Raw genomic sequence first — 14,214 nt, forward strand, 5'->3', positions numbered from 1 at the left:
AAAATAGGTCAACTCTGACCTACTTTCGAGCATTTGTGAGAAATTCCAAGATAAGCACGTGCCTAGTACTTGCCTTTTCTGGAGTCCTCCCCCTGGACAGGTATGGATGGAAGAATGCTTAGGGCATTGGTGTTCGGCAAACCCCCGAATTTCTGAGCAGTAGAGAATTAACAATCAAGAGTGATTCAAATGAAGTTTATAAAGGAATTATCCTTTTTGGATTGCTCAATTTAATCAACAAAATATGTTTCAAGCTCATTTATTTAGACTGTTGTATTCAGTTTAAGCATGTTTTTCTTTTTAAATTTAAGCACTGACCATGTTCCTGCGGCATTAAAAGAACCAGTCTATTTATAAGCACATACTGATTACCTACTGTGTGCCAAGAAAGGTTTATTATATGTCCTAGGAGTATGAAGGTGCCAATGATTTGTAGATTCAAATCTAATTTTCAATGTGTATAATTGGGTGACGGGGAGAATGAATAGGTGGAACCTAGAGGATTTTTAGGGCCGTGAAAATACTCCAAATGATCCTATCATGATGGATATATGTCATTATACATATGTCTAAACCCGCAGATTATATAATATCAAGAGTGGACCCTAATGTACACTATGGACTTTGGGTGACAATGATGTGTCAACGTAGGTTCATCAATTGTAACAAATGTACCATCTGGTAGGAGGTGTTGATAGTGGGAGGCTATGCATTTATGGGGACAAGGGTATATAGGATATCTCTGTGCTTTTCTCTCAGTTTTGCCATGGACCTAAAACTGCTCTTAAAATAATAAATTCTTTTTAAAAAAATGTATAATTGAGTTGTATAGACTATGGTCCATGTTTTCAAGGAACTTACAGTCTTTATTCACAGATAATAATGTACAATTTAGCACACTTGAAATTCACAATTACAGTCCAAATTATTTATTCCTTTGTTAATTCACAGAATGTCCATTGACACTGTCCAGCACAGGCCCACATAAAGGAGGTTTCCAGGGATGGTTTCCAACAGGGGTTCCCTGTTAGAAGCAGCCGACTTGATAGATGAAATGCTGGGTTGTGTGAACCTTTTAAATATAAAATTAGGTTTTTTGCTCTGTTGAATTCCAATGTTTTTTCCTTTTTGGTTGCTTGAATTTCAAATTGACTGTATCAGGGGAGAATCTTCAGAAAGATAGAACCTCCAGCTATTACTCTGTAACTTCCATGTACATTGGCAGCCATGAAAAATACATGGATGTGTTGGTTTAAAATTGAATTTCAGTAACCGACTGTGGCTTTGAGTTTCATGGTATTTTAGTTAAGGAAGAAAAAAGAACTCAATTCTTCCACCAGTTGAATGTAGATAAAACATATATATTTAACAAAAATGTTGGTTTCTCGCCATTGTTTATGCACAGGTGGCACGTTGCCAGCAGGAGTGAATGTAGTGCCCAGTGTGGCTTGGGTTACCGCACATTAGACATCTACTGTGCCAAATATAGCAGGCTAGATGGGAAGACCGAGAAGGTTGATGACAGCTTTTGCAGCAGTCACCCCAAACCCAGCAACCGGGAGAAATGCTCAGGAGAATGTAACACTGGTGGCTGGCGCTATTCGGCTTGGACTGAAGTAAGTTGGTTCTCACTCAAAGAGAGTCTTCTTCTTGAACACTTAGTCTGATTAGTTGATTGTGACTAATCAACTAATACACTGGTTAGAACTGCATTGAGAATCCCCATTTAGGCTGTATGGAAAAGGGTACCATGATTGATTTATAATGCCTGACCCCATTCAAGCTCTATGAAAAAGAGAACCATGATCAATTTGTAATGTCTGACATGGGCGTGGCATATGGAAAATTGGGAGTGGTGGAATAACCCAGCCAATCACTTTTTCAACACCCCACAGGCCAATTTTATTTTCCTATGCCAATTCGCTAATATTGTCTTTAATATAAACCTGAAAAATAAATTGGTGACATGAACAGATACCCCCAAAATGACAACTAGAATTGACCAGGGTTGGTTGGTTGGTTGGTTGGTTGGTTCTTAAGGGCTGGAAGAGACAAGCAAGCATGGCCAGGATCTTGAGCATGCTTGATAAGAAACTCAGCAACAGTTCTATTTAGTTTTTTGTCCTTTCAGTGTTCTAAAAGCTGTGACGGTGGAACCCAGAGGAGAAGGGCCATTTGTGTCAACACAAGAAATGATGTACTGGATGATAGCAAATGCACACATCAAGAGAAAGTCACCATTCAGAGGTGTAATGAGTTCCTTTGTCCACAGTGGAAGTCGGGAGACTGGTCGGAGGTGAGATGGGAGGGCTGTTATTTCCCCTTAGGTCATCTCTGAGACTCTAATTCTGAGTATTCCCTGGTCTGTTCAAAGCTAAACCTGCTGCACCTTTTTCCTACCTCCCCTTGAGGAAAAAACAACTCCAGTGCTTCACCTGCTCTGTGACTGTTGTACTGGACGTGACTGGTCCACTGGCAACCTCAGAGGCACAGTGGGTTTGGCTGGGTCGCCCACCATAGTAGCTTCTTTTGGTGATTTTGGAGTTCTAGTCCCTCACCTTCCCTCTTCTTTGAACCCTAGCTAAGTTGCTAGGAAAAGGAAATCAGGGCTTTATTAACTATAAAGCTGTATTGGCTTAGATCTGCAGTAAAAAATGAGGTTTCCTACTTCCTCATCTCTAAAATAAGAGAATAAGAGGGAGCTGTCTGACTTACCCATCTAGTTGCTAGTGAAAAACTTGGAAAAAAGAGAAAAGCTCAGGCTGAGTCTTCCAGATTTATGCCTTTCTCATCCCTTAGCTGATGAAGCAGGAGGCAAACCCTCCATTGCTTAGCACAAGTGGCCCCAGGACAGCAAGAGAAAGAAGGCAGAGCTTCTTCCTTGCTTTTTTGGTGCAGTGTTAGTACTCACTATCATCATAGCCCAGTGAGATTCTCACCAGGCAGGTGACTCCCTCCACCTTCCTTCCGGGAGAGCAAGTAGAAGGGAAGCAAAGTTCTCTTATTTATGGGCCAGGTCAGGAATGTGGGGAAAAACACGTTTCCCTGCTCCAGCTTCTACGTGCATTCCCTTATCTCATCCACAACATCAGATAGAATGTGAATTTTTGAAGGATGCTATTAATGCCTATGAAATGGCAGACAAGTAACAGTGCGTGCAGTTAACAAGGTCTGATTCCTGGACAAATTAACAACAAGCCTAGTACTTTTGTTCCCTGTTAACAGGCTGCCTTAGCTTAAACTGTAACATTTGGTTTAAAAAAACATGAAAGAAGGTATTGGGTTTAGGTTTTACTTGGATAGCTAGTACTAGCTAAAATGTCATTTCAAATTAAGTAATAGACCTTTGCAAGAATGCTTAATAAAATAAAGGTGGAGAACATCAAACTGTATATTCAGTATGATCCAACCTTCCTTAGATAAAAAGACTGGGAAGAAAATAGTAAAATGTCAGTAACAATTATCCCTAGGTAATGATATTTTTGGGTCATTGTATTTTTTCTCTTTTATATTATGCTGTATTTTTTAAATTTGCTACAGTGATCATGGGTAATAATAATGGTTACATTTAGCATTTATTAAATGAACGTTTGCTAAGCACTTTATTTGCTAAGCACTCATTTAGTTTTCACCATTCTTTGCAGTAGGCACTATTGTTATCCCCATTGCACAGATGAGAAAATTGAGGTACAGAGAGAACTTGACTTAGTATCCATAGCTGGTTGTATTGGTATTAAAACCCAGATTGGCATGACTCACCAATTCCCCACACTTAACTCCTATGCTAGTAAACCATGAATGCTGTTTTTCCGTATTTCAGAGCATGGTGGTGGGTTGAGTTTATTCCGTGCTTGAAACTGCCCCAGAGCCTTTATAAATACAGAGTGAATGAATGAGTGAACAAATGAATGAATGAAAAGAATGAGCCTCGATGTATTTACAAATTGCATGAGAAAGAGCAATTGCTGTGGGGAAAAAAGCACACCTGTTCCTGCTAATCAATGAATAACCCCCAGGACCTACAACACATTGTTCAAAAATGACTCTAACTGGCTGTGCTTTTTATTACAGTGCTTGGTCACCTGCGGAAAAGGGCATAAGCACCGCCAGGTCTGGTGTCAGTTTGGCGAAGATCGATTAAATGATAGAATCTGTGACCCTGAGACCAAGCCAGCCTCCATGCAGACCTGTCAGCAGCCAGAATGTGCGTCCTGGCAGGCAGGTCCCTGGGGACAGGTATTTTGAATGATAAAGTTCTTAACTACATTCTTTCTTCTTATCTGGAGAGGGCTTGCAGAGGTGCATTCCAGTGGCCTGGGTTTAACTGCTGTGTCTTGCGGCTTGCGCTATACCTCCATGGCGCCTGGTCAAGCACAAGAAACTCTGCAACCATTTTGCCCCGCTTCCGAGGGTTGCGGCTTGCCCTGCTGGAACTGATTATTCCCTTTACAGACCCACGTGCATGTCTTTGCCCTTGGGTTAGAACTGTAGCTTGAGCACAGGAGCATTTGAGCAAATTCACAGGAGATCTCGTGTCTGGTTGATGTTATCTCCCAGCGTGCCGCTGTGAGTCTGTCACAGAATGGGATCCAGCACCAGTGTCTTTGGCAGGAGGGTCTGGACTGGGATTTGAAAGGGGTGTTTTGGCTCCCAACATCACGATTCCAAAGCTTACCTCTCATAAAGAAGTCAGACTCTTCAAAGAGAATTAATTAGATCAAAGGTTGCAGAAGCATCTCGCTTTGAAAGAATCTTTTCCAAGTTCCCTAGTCTGCAGGTTCCACAGTCTTAACTTGAACCATTCTTAAAGGAGAGAGTGAAAGTCTCCCTTGGGCTTGCATTTGAGAAGCCACTGCTCTTGGAATTACATCCTTCCTAATATAGAAGCAAAAGCGTTCTGGGTATTATTTAAACAGCCCTCTGAGTTCCCAAGAGAAGCAGAGCAGCTGTCTGCTGTCACTTACGTAATCTCGTGAAGAATGACTCTCCCTCCACCCTGTCTAGCCACAGCCACAGCCACTTCAGTCCTCCAGCTTATGTCTTCATTTCCAACATACATGCGATAAATGGGAGCTGCTTTATTACTACTCACCCTTACAATTTCTGTCATTAACATTAACACTCTCCTGAATCCTCCCCATTACACAGCAGCCCCAATCAGTATGGCTGATCATGTCTGATCGCGCTGAATAAGCAGGGAGAGTCCATACACACTTTTAAATCTTGCCTCCTGTTTGTCCACATCTGCGTAACTCTTGGAGAATAGCAAGAAGAAGAGAGCACAGCTCAGGGTCACTGTTAAGATTTGAATATAGCATCTTTTAGAACTGACGGACCTATTTTTTTATCCATGTCTACACCAGGCCAATCCTAGCCAGAGATTTGTTCTTCCTTTGACTGAACATGGAATTCAGGGTAACAAACACTTTTTTTTTTTTTTGAGGAAGGTTAGCCCTGAGCTAACTACTGCCAGTCCTCCTCTTTTTTGCTGAGGAAGCCTGGCCCTGAGCTAAAATCGTGCCCATCTTCCTCTACTTTATAAAATCGTGCCCATCTTCCTCTACTTTATATGTGGGACGCCTACCACCGCATGGCATGCCAACGGTGCCGTGTCCGCACCCGGGATCCGAACCAGCGAGCCCCGGGCCGCCGAAAAGCGGAACGTGCACAACTTAACCGCTGCGCCACCGGGCCGGCCCCAGCAAACACTTTTAAAAAATATTATTTGAGAGTAATTCATGTTCATAAGGGAAATTTTGCAAAATATAATTTAGCAAAAAGTAAGTAAACTAAACACACTCCTAACTCTATATGTAGAGATTACTGGTGTTAATATGTTTATGATTTTCTTCTAACATTTGAAAACTAATATTAGGATTGTACTTTGTCTATTGTTTTTGAATTGAAGGAAAACTCATATCAAAATTAACCATTTTAAAGTGAACAAATCAGTGGCATTTAATACCTTCATGATTTTGCGTAACCACCACCTCTATCTAGTTCCAAAATATTTTCATCACCCCAAAATACCCATTAAGCAGTTATTCCCCTTTCCCTTTTGTCCCTGCAGCCAACAATCTACTTTCTACTCCACTGATTTACATATTCTGAGTATTGCGTATAAATAGAATCATCCAGTATGTGACTTTTTTTGTGTCTGCGTTCTTTCACATAGCATGATGTTTTCAAGGTTCGTCCACGTTGTAGCACATATTTTTACTTCATTACTTTTTATGGCTGTATAATATTTCATTGTATGGATATAGGACAATTTGTTTATCCATTCATCCCTCAATGGACATTTGGGTTGTTTGTACCTCTTGGCTATTGTGATTAGTGCTGCTGTGAATATTCGTGTGTGAGTATTTGTTTTAGTACCTGATTTCAGTTCTTTGGGGTATATATCCCATGGGTTGCCTTTTCACTCTGCTGATAGTATCCGTTGATGCACAAAAGTTTTTAATTTTGATGATTTTGTTGCCTGTGCATGTGAGGTCATATCCAAGAAGTCATTAACAAATGACACCAGGAGTGGTGTCACTGGATCATATGGTAGTTCAGTGCTTAATTTTTAACTACCATATGGTTCCCCACAGAACCTGTACCAGTTTACATTCCTACCAGCAATACCCAAGGGTTCCAATTTCTCCACATCCTCACCAACACTTGTTATTTTCCCGCTTTTTAATTTTGGCCCTCCTAGTGGGTGTGAATGGTATCTCATTACGATTTTGATTTGTATTCCCCTAATGGCTAATGTTGTTGAGCATCTTTTCATGTGCTTATTGGCCATTTGTCTGTCTTTCTTGGAGAGATGTCTATTCAAGTACTTTGCCTATTTTTTAAAAATTTGTAATTGTGGTAAAATACACACAACATAAAATTTACCATCTTAACCATTTTTAAATGTACACTTCAATAGTGTTAAATATATAGACATACCTCGTTTTATTGCACTTTGAAGATATTGCATTTTTTACGAGACCCTCCACCAGCAAAAAGATTACAACTCACCGAAGGCTCAGATGATAGTTAGCATTTTTTAGCAGTAACATATTTTTAAATTAAGGTATGTACATTGTTTTTTTAGGCATAATGCTGTTGTACATTTAGTAGACTACAGTATAGTGTAAACATGACTTTTATATGCACTAGGAAACCAGAAACTTTGTGCGACTCGCTTTATTGCAGTGGTCTGGAACTGAACCTGCAATATCTCCAAGATATGCCTGTATTTACATTATTGTACAACCAATACCAGAACTTTCTCATCTTGCAAAATGAAAACCCTACCCATTAAACAACTCCCCATTTTCCCTTCCCTAGTTCCTGACAACCACCATTCTACTTTCCGTCTCTATGAATTTAACTACTCTGGATAGTTCATAGAAGTGGAATCATATAGTATTTGTCCTGTTGTGACTGGCTTATTTCGTTTAGCATAATGTCCTGAAGGTTCATTCATGTTGTAGCAAGTGTCAGAATCTTCTTCCTTTTTAAGGCTGAATAATATTCCATTATATGTATACACCACACTTTGTTTATCCATTCCTCTAACAATGGACATTTGGGTTGCTTTCACCTTTTAGCTATTGTAAATAATGCTGCTATGAACATGAGTGTAGAAATACCTCTTCAAGACCCTGCTTTCAGTTCTTTTGGATATATATACCCAGGAGTGGAATTCCTGGATTATATGACAATTCTATGTTTAATTTTTTGAGGAACAATCATACCATTTTTCATGGTAGCTGCACCATTTTACATTCTCACCAGCAATGCATAAGTGTTCCAGTTTCTCCACATCCTTGTCAATGCATGTTTTTTTTAATTTGTTTGTTTTTAATAATAGCCATACTAATGGGTTCAAAGTGGTATTTCATTGTGGTAGGATTTTTTTTTAAGACTTTTTTTATTGAAGTAGAATTGACATATAACCTTATATTAGTCATTGTGGTTTTGATTTATATTTCCCTACTGAGTGGTGATGCTAAACGTCTTTTCATATGCTTCTTGGCCATTTGTGTATCCTCTTGGGGAAATATCTATTCAAGTTCTTTTCCCATTTTTAGATAATTTTAATTATGGTAAAAAAATACTAAGATAAAATTAACTATCTTAGTCATTTTTAAATGTAGAATTTAGTAAGTGTTCCTTTTCCCATTTTTTAATCAGGTTGTTTGTTTTGTTATTGTTGCTTTGTAGGAGTTATTTATGTTCCTTTATCATATATATGGTTTGCACATATTTTCTCCCATCCCATGGGTTGCCTTTTCACTCTGCTGATAGTATCCGTTGATGCACAAAAGTTTTTAATTTTGATGATTTTGTTGCCTGTGCATGTGAGGTCATATCCAAGAAGTCATTAACAAATCCAATGTCATTAAGCTTTTCCACTATGTTTTCTTCTAAAAGTTTTGAATTTTTAGCCCTTATGTTTGGGTCTTTGATCCATTTGGGATGAGTCTTTTTATATAGTGTGAAGTAGGAATCCAACTTCATGCTTTTGAATGTAGCTATCCATTTGACACACCACTGTTTGTTGAAGGGACTATTCTTTTCCTGTTGAATGGTCTTGGCACCTGTGTTGAAAAATCACATGGCCGTAGATGTATAAGTTTATTTCTGGACTCTCGATTCTATTCCATTAGTGTGTATAACTATCCTTATGCTGGTACCACACTGTTTTGGTCACTGTATCTTTGTGGTAAGTTTTAAAATTGGGAAGTAGGAGTCCTCAACTTTGCTATTTTTTTTTTTTCAATATTGTTTTGGCTATTTTGGGGTCTCTCACCACTCATAAGAATTTGAAGATCAGCTTTTCCATTTCTGCAAAAATGTCATTAGGATTTTGATTGAGATTGCATTAAATCCATGTATCAATTTGGGGTGTATTGCCATCTTAATGATATCAAGTCCTCCGAACCATGAACACGTAATATCTTTCTATTTATTTAGGTCTTCTTTAATTTCAACAATGTTTTGTAGTTTTCAGTGTAGACATCTTTCATCTCCTTGGTTAAATTTGTTCTGAAGTGTTTTATTCTTTTGGATGCTATTGTAAATGGAATTGTTTACTTAATTTTCTTTTTCAGATTGTTCATTGCTGGTGTATAAGAACACAACTGATTTTTGTGTTCATCTTGTACACTACAACTTTGTTGAATTCATTTACTAGCTCTTTTTTTATGTGTTCATGGATTCTCTAGGATTTCTATATATAGGATGACGACATCTGCAAATAGAAATAGTTTTACTTCTTCCTTTTCAATTTGTGTGCCTTTTATTTCTTTTCCTTGTTTAATTGCTCTGACTAGAACATAGAATACAATGTTGAATAGGCAATAGTGAAAGCAGGCATTCTTGTCATGTTCCTGATCTTAGGGGAAGAGCTTTCAGTCTTTCATCACTGAGTATGATGTTAACTGTGGGTTTTTTATAAGTGCCCTTTATGGTGTTGAGGAAGTTCCCGTCTAGTCCTTGTTTTCTGAATGTTTTTATCATGAAAGACTGTTGCATTTTGTCAAATGCTTTTTCTGTGTTAATTGAGATGATCTTTTTTTTTTTCCTATTCGTATGGTATATTGCATTGATTGATTTTCTTATTTTGAACCATCCTTGCACTCCTGGGATAAATCTCACTTGGTTGTGATGTGTAATCCTTTAATATGCTATTGGCTTCAGTTTGCTAGTATTTTGTTGAGGATTTTTGCATCTATATTTATAAGAGATGCTGGTCTATAGTTTGCTTTTTTCTCTTTTTGTGCTATCCTTGGCTTTTGATATCAGAGTAATGCTGATCTCATAGAATCAATTAGGAAATGTTCCTTCTTAAATTTTTTTGAAAGAGTTCGAGAAGGATTGATGTTAATTCTTCTATACATATTTGGTAGAATTCACCAGTAAAGCCATCTGGTCCTAGACTTTTCCTTATTGGGAGATCTTTGACTACTGATTTGATCTCTGATCTCTTTATTTCTTATAGATCTGTTGAAATTTTCTATTTCTTCTTGAGTCAGATTTTGTGATTTGTATGTTTCTGTTAATTTGTGTATATTTGGTAATTTGTGTTTTTCATCCAGACAGCCTAATATGTTGGTATATTATTGTTCATAGTACTCTCATAATCCTTTTGTATTGCTGTAGATTCCGTATCAATATCCCCACATTCATTTCTGATTTTAGTTACTTGCCCATCTTCTCTTATTTTTTTAGTCAGTCTAGGTAAAGGTTTGTCAGTTCTGTTGATCTTCTTAAAGAGCCAACTTCTAGTTTTGTTGGTTCTGTTGTTTTTCTATTCTCTATTTCATTTATCTGTATTCTAATCTTTATTATTTCCTTCCTTCTGGTAGTTTTGTGTTTAGTTTGCTCTTTGTTTTCCAGTTCCTTAAGGTATTAAATTAGGTTATTGGGACTGGCCCTGTGGCTGAGTGGTTAAGTTCACACACTCCGATTCAGCAGCCCAGGGTTGCAGCGGTTCAAATCCTGGGCACAGATCTAGCACCACTCATCAAGCCATACAGAGGCAGTGTCCCACATAGCACAACCACATTGCAGGACCTACAACTAGAGTATACAACTATGTACTGGGGGGCTTTGGGAGGAGGAATAACAAAAGAAAGAAGATTGGCAATGGATGTTAGCTCAGTGTCAAGCTTTAAAAAAAAAAGAAAAGTTAGGTTATTGATTTGGGATTTCTTCTTTATTAATGTATGTGTTTACAGATATAAATTTCTCTCTGATCACTGTTTTTGCTGCGTTTTTATATTTATTAAAACATCCATTTTATGTGTTATGTTTGTTTTTATTCAACTCAAAGTATTTTCTAATTTCCTTTATGATTTCTCCTTCAACCCAAAGGTTAAGACTGTGTTGTTTAATTTCCACGTACTTGTAAATTTTCCAATTTTCCTTCTGTTATTGCTTTCTAGCTTCATTTCATGGTGGTCAGAGAAGATACTTCGTGGGGTTGCAGTATTTTAAAATTTATTGAGATTTGTTTTGTGGCCTAATATATAGTCTGTACTGGAGAACGTTCCATGTGCATTTGAGAGAATATGGTAGGGGGTAAGCAAAAATGCCACAACACTTTCTTACTCAAATTTGGCGACTTCTTTCTTCATTAAGCACTCACTTAGTTACTGTTAAGTTTTTGATTTGATTCCAGACTTCCAAAAAAGTTGATTCTGCCAGTTTTTGCCAGCTTAATGGTTGCTTCAGTGGAGGGATCAATTCTTGGAGCTCCCTGATCCACCATTTCCATGACATCACTCCCTCTACTTATTGTTTTTTAGACTGCTTTTTAAATCTGACACTCAGTCTTTTAGTGGCTACATTGTTTTCTTTACGACTTGTATGCCATGGTGCATTTAACTAACCTTGGGTTGTTGCATACTTAGGTTGTTTCTAATATTTTGCCTTTTATGAATAATATTGCAAAGACTATTCTTGTACAAAAATATTGACACAAACTCGGATTATTTCCTTAGGAAACTTGTCCAGAAAGCAAATAAGATCATATAACTCTATTAAGTACTTATTTTAGCCGCAGAACTCTGCTAGATATAGTGTGAAAGATGTAAAAATGATTGAAATGCTCACCCCTCCTTTCAGGGGTTCATAGTCAAGGAATTGAAATCCTACAAATATAATTCCAATGGGGAAGGAGAAATAATTACAATCATCATCGTGATAATTGATCAACATAATTTGCACAGAATAGGATTGCCCACGTTTATCTAATTTCTTTGGGTTCCAGCCCTTTGGCCCACTATTATGGAAATATTTTATTCTCTTGAAGAATGCTATGGGGAAAGTAAGGGAAAAAGAAAATTTGCTGAATTGCCTAGACTCTTTGTTTTATTTCTTTCCCCCAGTGCAGTGTCACTTGTGGACAGGGATACCAGCTAAGAGCAGTGAAATGCATCATTGGGAGTTACATGTCAGTGGTTGATGACAATGACTGCAATGCAGCCACTAAACCAACTGATACCCAGGTAAGTCTCCTTTATCCAACTCAGTTATTGGCTTTGGGTACCAAGGTGCCAAAACTCCTAGCAGTTCGGTCAAAATCGAAGTGCTTTCATAGGTAAGTATGTAGGTAGAGAAAACAGTTAATTAAATTGTTCTGGATTTACTTATTTGTTACATTTAGAATCTAATATTTTGATGTACTAGTTTTGTTCTTTTCTGGTTCTTTGAAGTGTATGTAGGTTTGATTCTGATTCTTATTGGATGCCAAATGTTGATTGTTTGGTCTTTTATTCTTAAACTCAGAATTTTTTTTTAATGATTTCAGTGTAGGGTTCAGCAAATAGTATCATATGTTCAGGCAGCAGTGTGCTGAAGGTGGCTCGTTCCAGCTTATAAGAGATGATTGGTAAATTTTAAGGAATTTTTCAAGCTAGTTGTTAAATATAGCCATTTTTTTAATTAAGATTATGATAGTTTACACCCTTGTGAAATTTCAGTTGTACATTATTGTTAGTCATGTTGTGGGTATACCACTTCACCCTTTGTGGCCTCCCCCCACCCCCCCTTTTTCCCTGGTAACCACCGATCAGTTCTCCTTGTCTATATGTTAACTTCCACCTATGAGTGGAGTCATACAGAGTTCATCTTTCTCTGTCTGGTAAATATAGCCATTATTAAAAATTGAAAATATCAATCTATCATTAAATAGATGATATTATAAACTAAATTGATAAATACTCAAAACTCATCACCTAATTATTTTACTGCATTTTACTATTATCAATGCTCTTGCAGTTATTTACATTTGTAGGTATCTGTGTGGTGGAAATACCGTATACTGTGAGCTACTGCATATCTCTTCCCAACTCTGTGCTCACTGACATCAAGTTGGCCATGGTGAGAATATTTACACCACAGAAATCAGCAAATGCTATAATGCAGGGTTTAATTTATTGTTTTGTTGATTGTTTAGACTTAAGAAAGTGATAGAGAAACCATTAATAATGCAGATTAAACTTAAAAGAGTGTCTGCAACTGTTACATTGTAAATAATACAAAAATTAAGAAAATATTTTTTCTGGTATTTGAAAATAATTATCTGGTTCAGCAAAGAAAGCATTCACATCAATGATGAATGCATAAAGTTCTGACATACATCTTCATTGTCTTATTTTTATCTTACTCTTAAATGTAAACAAATATCAACTAACATTCATGTCAGAACCTACAGTTGTCCAGCAATTATAACCATAGTTTGGCAACAGATTCAAGAGTTCAGCAAAAAGTCAACAAAAGTATTCTGTGAGAATCAATCAGCTTTATGGAACCCAAAATAATGAATTGTGTATTTTATTATAATTTGTAAATTGTGTGCTACGTATTCTTTATATCAGTAAAATTTATAATAAACAAGCATGTATAGGTATATATGTGCATGTAATATATGTGTGTTTGTGTATACATATATATCTACACACGTGCATACTGTTTTTCTCAAGAGAGCTAGTTGCCAGCACTCTATCTACATAGGCCTTGATTTTGACATCATTTATGTAAAGGGAATATGTGAAGAGAAGACTTGGGTTTGAATATCAGCTTTGCTAATTGGTGAGGACAGGATCTGAATCGAGAGTATGCCCAGAACTCACGCTCTAAGACCCCATCTGGCCAGTGTCCTGCCTCTGTTCTGAGTGCCCTCAGTCTGCTGCATTTCACCGTGTGCTGTTGATGGATGAAGAGTGTCAAAAAAGTAAAAGACTATGGCAATGTTGTTCATGTTGTTGTCGCTGATCAATTAACCAAACACCACTTGTGACTTGTGTTATCTTTATTTTTATTACTTTATTGAAATGTTCCAAAGCACCACATGATAAATGCCTGGGAAATGTTACCTATTACATCTAAGCAATCATGAAGTGAGGACTTGGCAACTCCCTTAGAGATTCAAAACATATATTTCTCTCTAAGTTATTCTATAATATCCATTGGCCTATAGGGCAGCTCCCACAGTTGCAACTTATAAGTAATTCCTTCACTGTCTGAAAAGTCCCTGTGGCTCTTTGGACCACGGGCAGAGGAATAGGCAAGATCGGGAGCCAAGTAACAGAATTTCCCATTCAGTTTATAAGCTCCCTAAAGTCAAGGATACATCAGTCAGTGAATCAGCACCACGCGCCCAGCACTTTGCCCCGTGCCCAGCACATCTTAGACATTTAATGGGTGTGTATTTAATCAAAGAAT

At 37.5% G+C, this 14,214-nt stretch overlaps 1 protein-coding gene across 2 annotated transcripts in view; it reads left to right on the plus strand.

The window, feature by feature from the left end:
- The window catches only part of ADAMTS9 (ADAM metallopeptidase with thrombospondin type 1 motif 9), a 166,166-nt gene that overhangs the window by 72,207 nt on the left and 79,745 nt on the right, over nucleotides 1–14,214 (plus strand). For both annotated transcript variants that reach the window (XM_046672362.1, XM_046672352.1), the window contains exons 20-23: nucleotides 1,406–1,616; nucleotides 2,132–2,296; nucleotides 4,072–4,236; nucleotides 11,877–11,996. In XM_046672362.1, coding sequence (XP_046528318.1) covers nucleotides 1,406–1,616; nucleotides 2,132–2,296; nucleotides 4,072–4,236; nucleotides 11,877–11,996 — 661 coding nt within the window. The remainder of the gene's footprint in view (nucleotides 1–1,405; nucleotides 1,617–2,131; nucleotides 2,297–4,071; nucleotides 4,237–11,876; nucleotides 11,997–14,214) is intronic.

The sequence above is a fragment of the Equus quagga genome, chromosome 1, assembly GCF_021613505.1.
Source record: "Equus quagga isolate Etosha38 chromosome 1, UCLA_HA_Equagga_1.0, whole genome shotgun sequence".
NCBI classification, from domain to species: domain Eukaryota; kingdom Metazoa; phylum Chordata; class Mammalia; order Perissodactyla; family Equidae; genus Equus; species Equus quagga.